This window comes from Amphibalanus amphitrite, unplaced genomic scaffold (assembly GCF_019059575.1).
Source record: "Amphibalanus amphitrite isolate SeventyFive unplaced genomic scaffold, NRLGWU_Aamphi_draft 000156F_arrow, whole genome shotgun sequence".
In the NCBI taxonomy this organism is placed as follows: Eukaryota; Metazoa; Arthropoda; class Thecostraca; order Balanomorpha; family Balanidae; genus Amphibalanus; species Amphibalanus amphitrite.
Window position 1 is genome coordinate 24,934 of NW_024881651.1, and position 17,628 is coordinate 42,561.

Below are 17,628 nucleotides of genomic sequence, written 5' to 3' on the forward strand. Positions count from 1 at the left end.
ACGGATACAGGAGGAACTAGGAATCACGTAGGAATAGCTGGCAAGCGGCCGGATGGTGAGCGAGAATTCGGGATCGTGAACGCAAACAAGGAGCGAAATGGCAGGTAGCGTACACGGATGTTGCCACCGCCGAACTACAACTCGTTATTTTTAACCCTATTAGTGGCAGGCTCCTGGCTACCCCTATTAGTGGCAGGGGGGGAGGGCTGTTTACGACCCCCCCCCCTGATATCTCGAGATCTAACGGGCCGATTTTCAAAATTCAAACGGCATTCGATTTCGCTCAACGTGATCTGCATTTCTAAAAAATAAAAATTAAAAAATGTCAATAGGGGGGTAGAGGGGGGTAAAAACGGGCAAATTGCAGACACATTTTAGACTGTTTATCACGGCCAGGTTTCTGAACCAATCTTAACGCAACTTTTGCCGATCGATAGAGAATGAACCAGGAATTCACATGGATCCTAAAAATATGCATTTTCAAAAATCATAGGCGGATAAAGATGTAATTACTAATTATTCCCCAATATTCAGCACCTGGACGCGCCTATGATTTTAGGGGAAAACATCGCTTGTAAGTGTTCACAAATACATGGTATGGTGCATTTGATCGCTTTCTGACAATGTAACTACTACGAAACCGCTCATCAAATGGTACTGTACATTTCAGTATGAACCCCCCCCCCCTTTTTGGACGCCTGGATCCGCCTATTATAGCAAAAACGTGTCAAAAGAGGATGCACAATAACTTTGTATATGTTATCACATGATACCTTTCATTCACTGTTCGTAAAACTGGTGCATACAGTTATAATACATCAGCATCGTGATCTTCGCCCAAATGACTCGCTTCACGAATAGGACCCCCCAATTCCCAGTGCTCTGGAGCCGCCCCTGGTAAAGTTATGAACTTGAAATTTTCAGGGAATGTGCCCAATTTAGTTTTAGGAAAAGTCAGAAAATTTCAGCATCGTAGCTTCAGCGGTTTCGGAGATATTCCCGAAAAACCTGAGGGCAGGATGAAAACAACCCCCCTGCCACTAATAGGGTTAAACACGAAAGCTTCTCCACGCATTTACAATTTAATCGCATTCATAATAATGGTTAAGAACAGTTTTCGGTCTCGGCGTGGCACACAATTTTTTACTGACTGACACTGACTTTTTTACTGACAAATTTAAACGGACTGATTTTCTTTCTGATAACATTAAAAGCTATTAAAATTTAAAGCTACCGACTACCGAGTCACATGCCAGTAAACATGACATATTTTCACGCACGGAGACCAACAATATCACACGGATCCGGGATGACGGGCACGGATCTGGACACCGGATAGCAGACACGAGCCAGGTAGCGGACATGGGTCGGGAGAGCAGGTGTATGCCGAGACAGCGATCGAAGGGCCGGTGTATTAGACAGTGGCCGAGACAGCAGACACTGACCAAACAGGCTACCGGTCAATACTCGATCCGTGCTGTCTGCGTCACAAGTCAGGGAGTAGTCTATTTCAAAGGTCACGTCTCAGCGGCCGAAACCCGAAGTTCGCCAGAGTTCAACGACGCAGCGGGCTCCGAACTGCGCTGCTGCTTTCAGTTCACAGCGCGGCAAAGTAAGTGGTTTCGTTTCCCACCCCTGCCTGCCCAACACAGGCCCCGCCCTGTTCTGACAGGTGCGGCATGGGACGTTGAGCCATTCAGGTCGGTATGTTGCAGCTCTCGGTTCCGGGAAGTACCGCTCGGCGCGATACGTGGTTGGGCTCTTGGCAGTCGTCGCGGCCGTCGCAGAGGGGGTCTTCACAGCGCGGCCGCCTACCACCGGGTTCGGTAGCCATATATCAGCAGTCGGCGGCCTATTTTGGACGCCTTTCCACGCCAGCACAGCCGTCGAATTCTGAGAGGCGGCGGCCGCGGGCGCGGCGGCCCCGTTCGCCGGATTGAGAGCGGCGGCGGCCACAAATATTTACAGGCGCCGCCGACTGGCCCCGGGCGAAGTCGGCCCGTCGGCGGCGGCGGAATGCCGCTCGGCTGGCGGGTATTGTCAACACCGGTCGGCCGTCTACGGAGGGCTGACGGATGGCTCCGGCCGAGCAGAGACAGCGCCGGCCGAGCAGACACAGCGCCGGCCCTGTCGCTCGGATGGATGGCCGGGAGTCGTCCCCGGGCGGCTCACCAGCCGTTACCTGGCCAGCCAAACAGCCGGCGCAGCCGTCCGCAGCCCCACAACATGGCAGTTAGCCCGGCTGACAACCTGGATGGATGACGCCGGCCCGGGGCCCGGGGTCTACCAGCCAGCCCGTTCGGCTAGTCGGGCTAACGTCGCACCAGCCCCCAACGCTCGATGGTGAGCTCGAACATTCGACCCTGTGTCCGAGCGGCCCAGCGAGGCTTCGAAGCGCCCGTCTACACGCGAAGTGCAGTTCGACCGGCCGCCGTCGCTGGCCAGTGCTTAGACTGCCCCCTCCCCCCCCCCATCCCTCCCCCGTCCTTGCACAGCCGTCCAAGCCCACATACCGCAGTGCACCTTGTTACCGAGTGAACCCCACCACCCTCAACCGAGCGATAAATGAAGCGGCGACGCCCGGCACACCGCCTAAAATCGATACACCGGCGCCGGCCGGCGGTGCGGAACGCATCTGCATACTGGCTCTGACAGGGCGCCCGCTGAAGGAGCCACAACGGCGCCGCATCCTGCTTTCCATTCCGAGAGTCGTAACAGAAGCCCCATTCGCGCGCAGATCCCTCTCACAGCCCCACGCCGTCTTACACAAAGCTCCACAGAGCGTACAGTTTGGCATATCTAGCATGTCGAGCGGCTGACACCAGGGAGGGAGCCGGCGGGTAGGAAGGCGGGCATCTCGCCACGGTGGCCGGCACCTAAATCAAAGCCGACATCAACACAGCACTCGTTAGCTCCTCGTCTGCCGTGAGCGGCTGCCAAAACCGCTCGGCTCCGAGCGACGACTCGTCGGCCGGCGGCGCTCATCGGCTCATAGCACACGGCAGTGGAGCGGCCATTTCGTCAGCTCGGGCGGCATGAGAAACAGAGCTCTCGGCACGGGACAGAGGGTTTGGAGCGATACAGCCAGAGACAGTGAGCGGTGGGCAACGGGGAAACTGAAAGGGTGGCGGAAGTTGATGGTGGGAATAGAGCGAGGAGAGCTTTCCATGGGGAGCACAGCCGCGGTGGGAGAAATACTCTGGCTTTTCTGACAGCCACTCAGGCGCCACTTCTCCGGAGATAAATCGTCGCCAGGACTGAACTGAAAGGCGTCATGGCCGACTGAAAAGCCGGGCCGAGCGGTGGCGACCACAGCCCGGCCGCCCGCCGCCCGGTAGGCCATCGCTCAGCGCTATGAGCCCTCCAGAGAGCCGCGGGGTGGCACCCATCTACTGGAGAACAGACGGCTAGCGAGTTGCCCGACGTCACAACAAACACGTCAGACTCGTCAGTCTGACACAGACCAACATCAGCCGTGTCTGACGTCAGCTGCCAGCAGTTCCCACTATTGATTCGTGAGCCCTGTTCGCGGAAACGACAGGCACGTCTCATGCGGTATTTGCTGCCACGCCGCCGCTGCGTCGTTCCCCACCGGCGTTCGGTTAGGGGCGAGCAGCATGCGACATGGTCGTTCAGCGAAGCGGCTGTCACCGCCACTGGGGTGGCTGGGAGTTACGAGACACTTCAACGTCACCAACAAACAAAGACAGCTGTGGCCGACGGCGTCACCCACATGGGGACAACCGGTGACGAGAGGTGAACTTCAGGTGACATCACTGCTATGGATTCATCCTAACGCTCCAGTCGGGCCAAACCAGTGAGTCTGGCGCCGCCCCAGCCCGCCGGCCGGCCCTCCGAAATACCGGTGGCGATGCGGCCCATGCCGTAGGAAGATCCGCCGCCATCGCCGCGCCGGCCGGCGCCACAAGGTCGCTGGCCGCCGTCGCCGCCGCCGCCGCCCTGCCTCAGGCACCTCGATCAGCTGGGCCGAGCAGTCAGCTGATTGCCGGCCGGCTCCGCGGCTCAGGCGGCGCCGCGTGGCCCGCTCGGCCGCTCGGCTGCTCGCGCCGGTCGCGAGCCGGTATACCGTCCAAGCAGGCTTGGCTGCAGACTTCATGTATAGCCTGGAGACTGAACACTGGAGGATTTTAGCTGCAGATGAAATAATACGGATTACGGATAACACAAGCGCAATTGTGCACGCAAGTGCGTGCGTGCATAAGGGGAGGGTGTTGTGGGGGAGACACGATAGACGGTCTTTCTCAGAACGGCAGAGCCAAACATTGCACGTCCGGGCGATACTCGGATCCGGCCTGCTGCCTGGAAGAAGCTCAGCGTCAAAACACGCCCTTCCGCTGCGGGATTAGTCAGAAGGCGATAAACTGGCTTCCCCAGGAACAGTCAGCCATCGCCGAACAGCCGTCTCCATCAACATTCCTCAGCCAGATCAGCTTGTCTGCGCTCTGATCGGCCAAGTTCCGGCCAACAGCAGTAACGTCGTTACGAGGGATGAGTTCGGGAATTCTGACGCAGTAACGGATCGACGCAGCGCGGTCGGTTGATAGTTCCCATACTGCCCGCCGGAATGACCGCCTTCGAAGAAATAGGGAGCGTTATACCAAGTCCAGCTCAGAAGCGAGCAGGGACACTATCTTCAATCCAGTTTCAAATACGAGTACAGTGGATCTAGTAAGGATCTCCAGACGAAACTAGATGGCGTTGAGCCTCAGTCGAGTCCATGTGAGAGTCAAGGAGAGGTCACTACCGAGCTGAGCCCGGTGGGGAGGTGAGGAGGGGCGAGGGGGAGGGGGTGGGCGGGGCGGGTGGCCAGGTCACGGTGCGGGTGACCTGTCAAACAGCCCCGGCGCGGTGGGGCACTGCCGCAGGCAAATGGCGCACTCCAGCGTTGTTCCATATCGCGGTGGTGGGCCGGGCGGCCGGTTAGCTTGGCAGTCGGCTGCTTGGAAGGAAAGGATAATGAGGCATGGGCCGGCCGGTTCATCTACTGTCAACTATGATGAACCCAAAGTAATGCAAATGTGATGTTGGTAATGCAGTTGGCAATGCAATGCTAGGGAATGCTCCGGGCGCCCAGTAGCTATAAGGATTAATATTATTTATGTCTCCTGAAATTTTCATTGAATATAATTCAAGCAATAGAAAGATCGTATCGCTCGCCAGTTCTTTTTTTTTGACCGGCTTGCGTTTCTTGCGTAGAGCGCCCTTTGGCAAATATTTATCACGCAGGTGACTTTTTTACTGGTAAGATGGGCCTTTAAGGTCAAATCAAGTCGCTAGCAGAACCTAAGGAAAAGTAGACGAATGCCACATTTTTGCGCATGAAGTCTCGAGTTAAAAAAAGCTAAAAGTTAATATACGTGTAAGCTAAAACAATAAGATCAGTAAATAAAAATATTTGACCCGAAATTAGCCTCTGTTTTGTCTGACCATGATTGCGTGTAAGACACCGGCCCAATCGGGTTCAACCCGGCCCAACCTGGTTCGGCTCCCCCTTTTTTAATATTAAATTTGGCCCGAACCTTTTGAATGAAAGGAATCACAAGGACAGAGTCCCCGCTAAGCTGAGCTTGTTGCGTTGACCCTGCTCTCTACCTTCCGATCAAGCAATTCCTGGTTTATGGCAGAATTGCGCGGCTATGTGCGCACATTAAAATTTGGACTCTATAGAGCCCAAATTTTAACGTGCGCTCTATGGAGTTTAACGTGCGCTCTCCAAATTTTACTCTATAGAGTCCAAATTTTAACGTGCGCACATAGCCGCGCACGGCCGGTCCCCTCACTGACTTCGCCTGGCAGCGGCCTGCCACCAACCACAACCATACCCGTCTGGAGGCTCAAAAACGTCAAACACACGTCGCGTTTCGAACCCGGACTTTTGCAACCGGGACGTGCGCTCTCACCACATGGCAAATGGAGTCCAACGCTCTACCGACCGAGCTACCGGGACGGACATTTACTTTGCGGTTTCGCCTCGTGACATTGACAGACGGCAGACACTTTGGCCGAACTGAAAGCTAGCCGAAACACTGAGCAAGCTGCGGCGATAGGTGCTCGTAGGGTTGAGGTTGGGTAACCTGTGAGCTGAATGCGATGTCGTGAGTTCGAGGCCCACTCCCGGGTCTGGTTTTATCTCGACACGAACCAAAACCTTTCCTTCTACTGCAACACAGATAAACACGATGCCATCTTTCCCCAATATCTTTCCCCAATATCCTCTCAAAAAGTCAAAATTATCGCTTATAAATGTTTAGCAAAGTTTCATTTTTAAGAAAATATTTTTGGACATTTTCTGGAGCCATTTCAAATCATCTTTCTTTTCTGATTCTGTTCGGCCCGATAAAACCCACCAAAACTGAACGTGCCAAATGAAAAATATCTAACTCAAATAACAGTTTAGAACAGCCTCATCATGCATCATGAAAAGCATCATGCAACTATAGACTGAATAATTGCATGCTATGAATGCGTCCTAGATTTCAATTACCTATCATTGTTCAACATTTTGGCTGGAACTGACGCTGCCTCTGGCTTGCCCGTTTGTTTGAGATAATGATTCCCTTTAGTCGCATTCTTGCTGCTTCCACATGAACAGGATACCACCATACCGGAGTGAACGCACCCGCAACCATCATCCCCTCCCCTCAGCCTCGGCGCAGTGGCGGGCGGCCCTGGGCGGCCCACTCCCGGCGCTACGCACGCCCCATGGGCCGTGATACCGCGTCACTCCCCCTCCCTCCTTCCCCCACAATGACCGGTGACCTCACTTCCCTCGGGATTTGGACTCGCCCTACCCCGACCGTAGCGCCACGTGGTGGCTCTGGAGATCTTAAATAGACCCACTGTACACACTGCAGGATCGCGCACTAACGCCAGTCGAAAAAATAGGCCACTTGGAATACAGGTTGGTTTGGGTTAAGCACCACATCCAGTGGACCAAGGCGCTAACCGGAACTCTCACGCTGTTCCAAGCGGTCAGGTAGCGGCAATGCCACGTGCATTGCCCGGGAATCGAACCCGGATGGCCGAATCCACTTGGAATACAGCGTCGAGACGTTGTAGTTTAGCATCTCCGGCTCAAAGGATATCGCCACACTCAGCACCTGTCTGTCCTATCATCCATAAGATTGACCCCAGCACAGGGGACGCTCCGTTATCCTCTGTCACAGATACAGGTCATAGAGAGGTCACGGACTCGGGGCGGAGCTCGAGGGCAGGGGGTGTCAGCGGAGTCAGAGTATTGAACAGCCGGTCAAATGGGCCGGTCGAAGCCAGGGCCGCGCGGGGAGGGAAACGGATACCGACCGGCCAATTGATAGGGTACGGAGGAAAAGAGGTCTAGAGAAACAATACAGAGGCTCCTCAGGTAATGGGAGGTCAGGAGGGACCGGAAGTCGAGAAAGAGCCGGAGAGGCTTCGGAGTGCTGGGAAACGTCAAAGCACACGACAGGCGGTCAAGCTGCGGTCCAATGCGGAACATGACAGATAAGTATATAAAAAACTACCTATGAAGTTCTTCTTCCAAGAACTAGTAAGTAGACAGTGAGAAAGTGATAAGAAAGCAAAAGTGGATGCTAAGAAAACCACAAATCACATGATGGAAGGCGGAAGCCAATGTTGCTGTTTTTTAAACTCTGATGGAAAATAAACATCATGAACTCCGAGAAAGCTTAAAATGGCAGGAGTGAAGACCACAATTTTTCAACCAGCCAGAACGGTCACGAACTAACATGCACCGAAAAGCCAGTCGGATGTCAGAAAACCTTAACCTTTGCTAATACCCACTTTTTCTGTCAGCAGAATATCTGTTTCGCTGAAAATCTGGTTCGGACTGGTTAGGTATATGACGTGATACCGCTGCGTCGCCATTGGTCAGGACCACACTCGAGGAAGCTCAGCCGACGGAGCTGGGGCGGAGCTCTACCGCAGCCAAGGCGAGCCCGCTACTTATCGTTGTTTACTTTATCAACGACTGCGAGAGAATCCATAAACAACAATTTATGAACCGCGCCCTGCGCTCAAGCCTCTTAAACCTATGCAGGAGTGATAAGTCGAGAGAAGAGATTTGGAAGGCATTGTGCTTATCCGAGGGTAAAACAGAAAAATGGAGATAGAGGCCGTGAGATAAGCGAGGAAAACCCATCCAGTAAGATAGATGGGATGAGAGAGAAGCGAGACGGAGAGAGCTCCAGCACTATTGGATCGTGGGAAGCGCTGTGAATATTTCCGGACTCTGGTCACGATATCAGATACACCCAGCGGGCTAAGGAACCGGCGCTGTCACGCATCGAGGATGCCCCCGGGCGGGCGGGCGGGCGTATCGAGCGAGCGCGGCCTCCTTCTAGGGTCCCGGGCCGACATCGACCGTCGGGAGTGGGACGGCGACGGACGGACGGAGGGGCGACAGGGTGCGTGCTGAAGGAGACGGGTGACGGACAGTGACATTACCACAATAAGGAAACGTCGCACCCCGACACACGCCAACGCAGACGACCGGCTTCCAAATGAGTCATGCACTTTAACAAAGTATGACCAACCACAAAGTAATGAGAAACATATTGACACAGGTAGACCTCAATCATAGCGCCTGAGGGTGAAAAGGCATATCTCTGAGGTGACTTTAGTAATTCGTGTCTCCATGCCTTTTTAGATGAATTTCTATCTCTGCACGATCGCCAATCATGGCCGATTTCAGACAACATAGACGTCATCTGACCATCTCATTTGGCTTTCTTGGACGACTGTGCGCCGACGCGACCCAATGACCTTAAATGGCCCGAGAACCAGCCAAACAACGGCCGACCCAGCCACCAGTCTACCACCGTCACCGCTGCCACCTCCACCCCCACAGCTCCCAGCGCTGCGGCGTTACGCGGAACAAAAGCCACACAGGAGAAACCGCGCGGTGTCTCCGGCTGCAGCGCGAAACAAACAGCCGCTGGCACAGAACCGGTCCGGTGGGGTGGGACAAACCTGCGGCCAGGCACCGTAGCCGTGTCCGGCTCACGGTCAATCTCACCGGCACGAACGGGGCCAGGTGGTCCACTCGGCGACTCGCCCAGTGGACTGGCGCCCGGCATCAACCGTCAGCTGGTACTGGAGAGGAGAGGAGGTGGCTAACGGGCCGACCCGGGATGGAACGGGAAGGGTGGAGCTGCAGCATCTCTCCTCACTCCTGAATCCGACCGCCGCGCCGCGCTGCCGGACCGGTGGGATCAGCTGATGAACGGTTCACGTCGGCCGGGGCCGACCGCTGGGTGGTGGGACGCTAGTGGGCGGACGATGGGACGCCGGTGGGCGGTGGGACGGGACACCACGCCGTTGGGACCATCGGACCGACCATGGGGCGTGGCCGACCGCCATAGCGGGCTCCTCAGAGCGGCCGGTGGGCGGAGACGCTGTCTGTCCACCGTCGGTGGGACGCGCCGTCGGCCGATGCCAGCCCGGAGACAAAACCGCTGACGTCCCGGATTCCGGTCAGACAGAACCGAAGCGTTCCGGCCACTGAGGAGCCGTCGTCATAAGTGTCACGCTGCCAAGGACGCGCCGCAGCTGACACGACGATTATTTTATCTGTCGAACGTGGTACGTGCTCAGCGAATTGGTATCACTCGTGCGTTACTTCTAAACATTTGCAGCTTCAGCGTAAAGGGAAATGTCGCACAGCAGTAACTCATTTACGCTCACGCTTGCCAACTTCTTCGGCATGGAGAAGAACTCAACATAATGTTTCCGTGCGCCATGTTTCATCACTCCAACCGGGACAGTATAACTCCACCAGTAAAAGTACTGAACCCCGATAACCGCTTTGGCCAATCAGCCCTCAAAAGGTAGCAGAACCGTCCCCTATCTACCCCAAACGCACATCGCAAATACATCTCTCCGGTTACTCCACCACACAGCAAAGCAACAGTCTTCTGTACAACAACGTCTCAACACACCCACTCGCAATTCGAACAACTACAGCCAATCTCGAACACATACCTCATAATCAACAGCCCACTATCACTCCCGTACCGTACCACCACAATCACATCAAGTCCAGCTCTGACGAACACCAGCTCACAACTCTCGGTCAGCGCATTACACACACGTGGTCAGAAGAGAGACACAGCGAGACACGGGACAATAAAATAAGACAGGCAGGAGCATCGCTTACCGTGGGTGCCCAGTTGACGGTAGAATCTGTACTCTAGGTGAAGCTGAGGAGCCTTCGACTTCATGGGCTCCTGTAACACGCCCGGGCCCGATCAGGTCAAGTAGAGGTCATGAGAGGTCATGTGTACTTATTGAGATGGAGAGAGCTTGTGTGGCGATCAGGACAGGCTTGTTATGGTTAGTCTAGCGAACACGATAGGAGTTGGTGCTGAGCTAAGTTCGAAATCATTGTCACAAGAACAAGTATATCAATCAGTGACAGTTTATAAGTCAGGGACGTAGAGATAGCAGCCTGTAAGCATTACGTCATTGATAACAGAGTGTTCCGAAAATACGTGCTTACAGACTACAAAGTCTATCGCAATGAACACTCATATAGCTTATTGTATCAAGTTCAGAATCAAAATAAGGATGACGCATGGCTGTCAGCAGCTAATGAAAAATAACGAAAGACGATTTTTACAGGTAAATAAGCCATGTGACACAACGCTAAATACCAAAGCAAAACAAGACTTTAACAAACAACAATAAAAGCGATGTAGAAAAAATGATAGAAACGAGTCACGTGTGCTAGTTCTTATAGAACAGAGGAAAGTTAGTACCTAGTCATTCCACTTCTCCATGGCTATACCAGTCTCGAGACAATCACATCACTATGATCAAATACATGTTTAAAAAGAAAAGTATAACATATGAGAGCACGACGGAGTAAACCAAGCACGATTTCAGTCCACATTTACCCCTAAATACATACCACCAGCCACGATCAAACAAACGCAGGAGGGACATAACTACGTTTGTAAATGTACGGACATGACGTGCAGACCCCGCAAAAATAACCTACGTAATAGTTCACATGAAACGTGACAGATAGGGCACGCCAACTGTGATGTATGTACTTTGCACTAGGAACACGTAACTTTGTCAGGATTACCCCCCCCCCCCCATAACGCTTACAGGAAGGGAGAGGAGAGGGAAAAGAAGCGAGAGGAGAGGGGGTATAGTTCAGGACAACCCACACGACATCACACAGAGCACAAAACCTCCGTCAGCCATCACCAAACCCGGCTGAACTGAAAGCCACTGTTTATACAATATACAGCCACCATATCGCGGACGGCCGTACGGATCAGGGCGGGGGCGGGGAGAGGGCGGGGTGGGATCACGCGTCTCACAGAGGTCAGCGAACTGAGAGAGCGCGGTCAGGCCCGCTTCCGGTGCATCGGAGAGGCGCGGTGGCCCGACGCGAGGTGATCACGACCTGGGCGAGCCACAAGGTCCCGGAGCGGCGCGGCTCCAGAGCGGCACGACCTTATAGGGTGGCACGAGCATAACATTTCGGAGCCACGTGGCTTCAGAGTGACACAGCCCCAGTGACAAGAAACCAAAACCATACAGCTATAGGCAGTCAAAGGGCCCCGGCAAGCAGCACAGACCAGAAAATGTCCGTAATTCGGACCCTAGAGATCAGGGCACACGGCAAAGAAAATGACACGGCCCCATGAGAGTCACGCGGTCCCAGAGAGCCCCACCACCTCAGGGCGGCATAAACCTTTCTGCGCTTCATCACGCGGCAACTGAGATACATTACAATACCCGTCACATAGGACAAATAGCATAATTACAAAACACAGCAAAACGAAGGGGATTCGAGGATCCGACAGATCTCGACACCGTGGTGCGAGACCTCCGGTGTACGGATAGCGCCTCGTAGATCAGGACTGGCGAACGTTTTACGATACTTCACACCAAGGTGCGATAATCGATCGAACAGACGCCAGTAACGGCCACACTGAGTCAGACGTAGCGTGGCACTTGTCAGCGTATGTTCGACCGACAGAAAGAGACTTGGCTCGGGTCAAACAGCTGTAAATATCAGCTGACAACACAACAAACAAGTGCAACATCTCACATCCATCATCAACCCAGCCTGGCCGCCACTATCCGCCCCAGATCGCATATCAACAATCTAATGACGTCAAAGCAGACTGCTCCGGCAGCAATCAGCAGTGCCCGACTTACCAGTTTGATAGCGACGTGCTCGTTGTTGTAGATGTTCTTGCCGAGCCGCAGCTCGCCAAAGTTGCCGCTCCCGATCTTCTTGCCGACGCGGAAGTTGGGTCCGACCATCAGCACGCCGGAGCCGCCGGAGCCGGCCTGGCGCGTGCCCGTGCTGTGCACGTTGGTGCGCGCCGCGCCGGCCGGCCGCGAGGCAGAGTGCCGCGCCGTCGGCTCGGCCGACGCCTTCTCCTTGCTGTCGCGCTTCTGCATGGTGCGCGACTGGGCACTGGCACTAAAGTATCGGGAGGCGGCGATGCCGAAGTGCGACACTTTGTCGAGCGGCGCGTCACTGGGTGGTAGCTAGTGGCGGCCGCGGGGGCCGGCGGCCGGCTCTGTGCTCGGTCGCATCGGTGCGCCGCCCGGGCCCAGCCGGCGGCGGACGGAGGACGCCGATGGCCGCTCACACGCCACGAACGGAGCGGCACGAGGCTCGGACACCCGCTGAAACAGGACAGAGACGAACGTCAGACACATTACATACGAGACTCGAGCGCCTGATGAGATATGACACAGCGAATGTCAAACACACTTTTCAGTACTAACGCCTTTGCGTGTGTGCATTGGGTAATAATGTCAACTGAAACTCAGCGTCACAGCAGCGTGCGCCAGTTAAATTTCAGCCGTCGGTTACTGATACCAACCCATCCAAAGATCTGGGGCACGACACGAGAAGATCGGAGCGGGGAAGGATGGGACTGGCTAACTGGAACAAAACGGCAGGATGGTCACAATCTGCTGCCAAAACGTCAATATCTCCCGACAGGTCATTCTTTATCCCGTCGCAGAGATTAATACCGTTGCATCAGGCGACCTCGCGTGGATCGACCACAGGCCGCTACGCAGACCGCCGCCAGCCGAAATAGACCAGCACCACTGTCACACTCCAGTGAAATAGCCATTTCGTCAGCGGGTACGGGCCCGCCCACTACCGCTACTGGTCAGTCCCCTCACATCCCAGCATTGCTCTTGATGCAGAGAGGCTGGTGGGTCACGCCCGCGTTAGCATCGGACATGGCCAGACTAGGAACGATACGAGGCCATTATCCTCGACCGATAGATCGAGTTCTCGTCCATCAGACAGCTGTATCATGAAGACCGTCCAGCGCCTATATGATTAGAGAGCCACAGATAGTGATGGTAACGAGTAACGACTCCTTACTGGCTCTACCTCTGTCTGCATCCCTTACAGCAAAAGCCCAACGCAGCGGCCGAGCGCCGGCAGATCAGAGGGCTAGCGGCAGCACTACCTCGTGTTTCCTGCAATGCAGTCTACCTTCTGACTGCGTCGGCCCAGGGCCGTTGGCGGTCACGGAATGCAAAGCGCCGCAATTTACTGGTTATCACGAGGGCGTGCCGCCACTCCGGCCCGGCGAGCGGTACAAACCGATCAACGGGTGCCGACTGGGATAGCCGAGCGGCAGCCCAGACACGCTACCGTACGTCCCAGAGCAGTCGCGGGGTGGGGACGAATGGGGAAAGGAGGAAAGGGCAGCGGTTGTGGGTAGAGGGCACGGAGATTGAATGCTAGAGAACATAGGAGACAGCATGGTGCCAATAGGAAAGACGACATAAGGACAATCAGGAGAGGAGACATGGGAGTGGGCGGAGAAATGGGAAAAAGAACGAGGAATACATGGGTCGGCAAGGGGCAGGCGGCGGAATACAAGGGAACGGAAAGCCGCGAGGGAAACACCAGCGGAACATATCTACGGCCGAAACAGTAAACCTGTGGCTGTATACCACGCACAGTGTGAAGCCCACGCCCCACGGACAGACGAAGCAGCGGCGGACGGATAGAGCGGCCCCCACTCGGCGGAGCCGACACGGCTGCAGACCGGCCGGCGTGGTGAGGGTCGCTGGACGGCGCAGCGCTGAGTCACATGGTGGACACCTCCAAGGCCGACCGCGGCCGCCCGGCACCCCGCTCGGCCGTCGCCGGGTCGCACGCCCACTCAGAGCCCAGTCGCCGCGCGATCGGGGTGGGGCGATAGACCGTTTACCGAAAAACTGCCAGGCCGGTGCTGCTCGGGTAAAACCCGCGTGGCAGAAAACTCGCCAATTAACCATCACTATCCGCTTACCAAGCATGCCGACATTGGTAAGACGATGAAACACGTGAATACCGATCGCCCACATAGCACGGAACAATAAATAACCGGACTGGACACCACATGAATATGCAGTGAGCACGAGGCCGGCAACATGGGACCGACCCTTCGGCTGAGGCATCGGACTGGAATGGTTATTGGACGACACAGCACCTGCCCGACCATCCTGAGCATTTTCAATTTCAAATGATTCTCATTTGAATTATCCAATATTAAATCGTGCCACCCTACTAGCTCTTAGTTTTTCTTCTTTTAGCAAAGGCGCGGATATCATTAATCTCTGTTGGGGATTTGCAAAATTTGACCTAAGATCACCTTCAGTGACCTGAATGGTCAATGCTAGCCTGAGATAAAAATGATTCATATACATTTCAATGTTTGTTTTCAGGTGAAACGACTCCCAATATTGACAGGAGTGTCGATCAGGGTGACAGGCACCACACCCTCCTGGCGACTTTAGAGTGTTCTTGCAAAGTGGTTAGACAGACTGCTGGCAGCTTACCCTAAAAAAAAAAATAATAATAATAATACAATATAGCCATGGGTTCTGCATCCACTACAGCACAATACCAATTATATCCATGCTAGTGTGGAAGATACTCACAGCCTGGTCCAGATTAAAGTACTAAGACCTCAGCCCTCAGGAGTCAGAATCCACATGAACTGTCAGCTGAAGTCTCAAGAGCAAGAAGCAGCAGCAGCCTGCAAGAATTCATACATTGCATCCTGTCTGCCATCTGTCATCTACTGATTATTTAGCCACAGCTGCTGTTGTACCAGACAATGGTGGAGCCCCACCTGAAGTATGCAAGCCTAGCAGGGAGCCCTCCTGCCAGGAGAGAACAACCAGAAACATATTAACAGGGTGCAAAGCAGAGCCACAAAGGTGGGGTGACTGAGACTGGCATTGGAATCTGTAGATTGCCAGGAGCAGGCTCCCCAGAAAGTGGTTCTCCAAGTTCAGAAGAAATACTCCATGGTTGTGCTCCCTTATTTGATGCAGTGTTATCAAAGCAAACTCTGTAAGAGGTTAAGTTTTGATTCTAGCATCAACAAGAACAAAACTTGGTACAATTGAGATACTGAGGGGAGAGAAAATGACTGATATTGTCCCTTTGATCAAACGGGGGCTTGACAAACAATACATATACATGTAAGTTTGCACAAATTTTGCATGTTGATTAGCCAGTTAAAAGGAAAACTACTACAGTTATAGCTCATGTATATGATGGTTTACATCAAATTGATTATAACGTGATTATAACTACATTATTGTATCATACCATATTACCAGCATGTGGACATTGAGGACTTCTGGTAGTAGTAAAGCACGCATCACACTTTTTTTTGCAACCAAGGAGAGGCACTGTAGGTTAGGTTGTAGGTTGTAGGTTGTAGGTTTTGGTTTGGCAAAAGTATATACTGAGTCTGAGTGACTGTTAAAAGATAAAGTTTTCATATTCTTACATTACTTGACATCCTGAATCCAAAAATGATGCTTATATGTCTTGGAAATAAAAGAAAAAACATAATCAAACCTGACCTAACCAGTGCTGGAAATGAGGCCGCTTTCTGGTCCCGGCGTTTTATTCTCCGGATGGGTTAACCCCGTCTAGCGCTTTGCCTTTCGGGACCCTCTCAGAACCGCGGTTGTTTTCGCCGCTCGGCCCATTCGAGATGCAAAGTTGATAGTCACACGAAGTTTATTTGGGGCCTCTGAATATACAACTTCGAACTTAATCGATTGTACAAAACCTTTTTCTTTCATCTATATGCATACATTTAACAGTAACTCCAGACTAGGCTGGTTTGGCTGGCCCTAAATAAGCTTCGTACGACTATTAACTTTGCATCTTGAATGGGCCGAGCGGCGAAAACAACCGCGACCCTGAGTGGGTCCTGAAAGGCTTAACACTGGACGGGACTAGCCCACCCGGAGAATAAAACGCCGGGACCAGAAAGCGGCCTCATTTCCAGCACTGGACCTAACCTTACCTATTTACCTACAACCTACCAACCTACAACCTACAAACCTACAACCTAGCCTAACCTAACCTAACCTACAAACCTACCAACCTAAAACCTAAAACCTACAAACCTACAACCTAACCTAACCTAAAACCTAAATTTTTGCTGTTACATATTTGCATCAACAGCGTCACAATTGTCCACTCGGACCTAATATATACTAATACCTTTGGATTTAGGTGATAGGTTGTAGGTTGTAGGTAAGGTTAGGTCAGGTTTGGTTAAGTTTGATTAGAAAGCATCTCTGGGTATAGCGCCTGTCCTTGGTTGCAAAAAGCAAGCGTGACATCTGCTATACCAGTAGCGGAACACCTTCAGTTAAGGGGGGGGGGGGGCACTGCCGACTTTTGGTCCTATTCTTTCCATGCAGCGGCCATAGGGCTAATGTTAAAATGCTAAAATCAAAGGGGGCACGGTGCCCTGGTGCCCTCCCCGTTCCGCCGCCTATGTGCTACACTGACACGACTACTGGACTTGTTCTATTAAATTTAGAATGAGGGGGTTTAGACTAAAGGAAATTGTTACTGTGAAAAACTAGCCATTAATGCAGAAAACATTGGGCTCAGTTAAGAATCAGCTGATTTTTCATGCAGGTTTCATTATTATCACATGGCAGGTCAAACTCAAATTTTGGCCTTTTAAACCTAAGGGCTGAAACGTACCTAGTTTCCGAGGGTGCATCACAATTCTGCACCTCCCATTGGAATAAATGGCATATTTTCAGCTACAAGCTCCCAGCTCATTGGGATACGAATTAAGAGTGGAAAATGTCATGAAGGTACCTGAATTCCACTAGGAGGTGCTAACTGCTATGATGCTACTAGAATCATTGAAAGGCCTAGTGATAGCTGGTAGTACCTGAACAGGACGGAACATGCAGACTCCACCAGTCACTGCAATGCTTCAGTTTAAACTCAGAGTTAAAAACTCATCACTAAAATCATACACAACCTATCAACACAATCCACCTTTCACCGGTACCCCGCGCAGGTCCACGACCTTCCGGGGCGCGGACTACTTCGCAACTGTTCAGCTGTTGCCCTGCCGTAGCGGAGGCTTACCGACCGCGAAATATTTAAGACGCATGTCATGGCAACAGCTCATTATCAAGTTCTTATGGATGCCATCATATTTCTTAAATGAAATATAATAATTTTAATAAGACTGAGCTAGCCGTCACACAAAGAAATGTTAAGAAGTATAGTACTATTTTCTTGGTGATGTGATTCCAGATTTTACAAACTGAAAAAGGAAA

At 52.9% G+C, this 17,628-nt stretch overlaps 1 protein-coding gene across 1 annotated transcript in view; it reads right to left on the reverse strand.

Annotated features, from left to right (window-relative positions):
* The window catches only part of LOC122383156 (casein kinase I-like), a gene marked incomplete at its 3' end in the record, with an annotated part of 41,740 nt that extends 24,335 nt beyond the window's left edge, over positions 1-17,405 (reverse strand). The window contains exons 1-3 of the mRNA XM_043369321.1: positions 17,232-17,405; positions 12,199-12,678; positions 10,178-10,247 (exon numbers count right to left, since the gene is read on the reverse strand). Coding sequence (XP_043225256.1) covers positions 10,178-10,247; positions 12,199-12,447 — 319 coding nt within the window. The remainder of the gene's footprint in view (positions 1-10,177; positions 10,248-12,198; positions 12,679-17,231) is intronic.
* Positions 17,406-17,628: the final 223 nt, after the last annotated feature.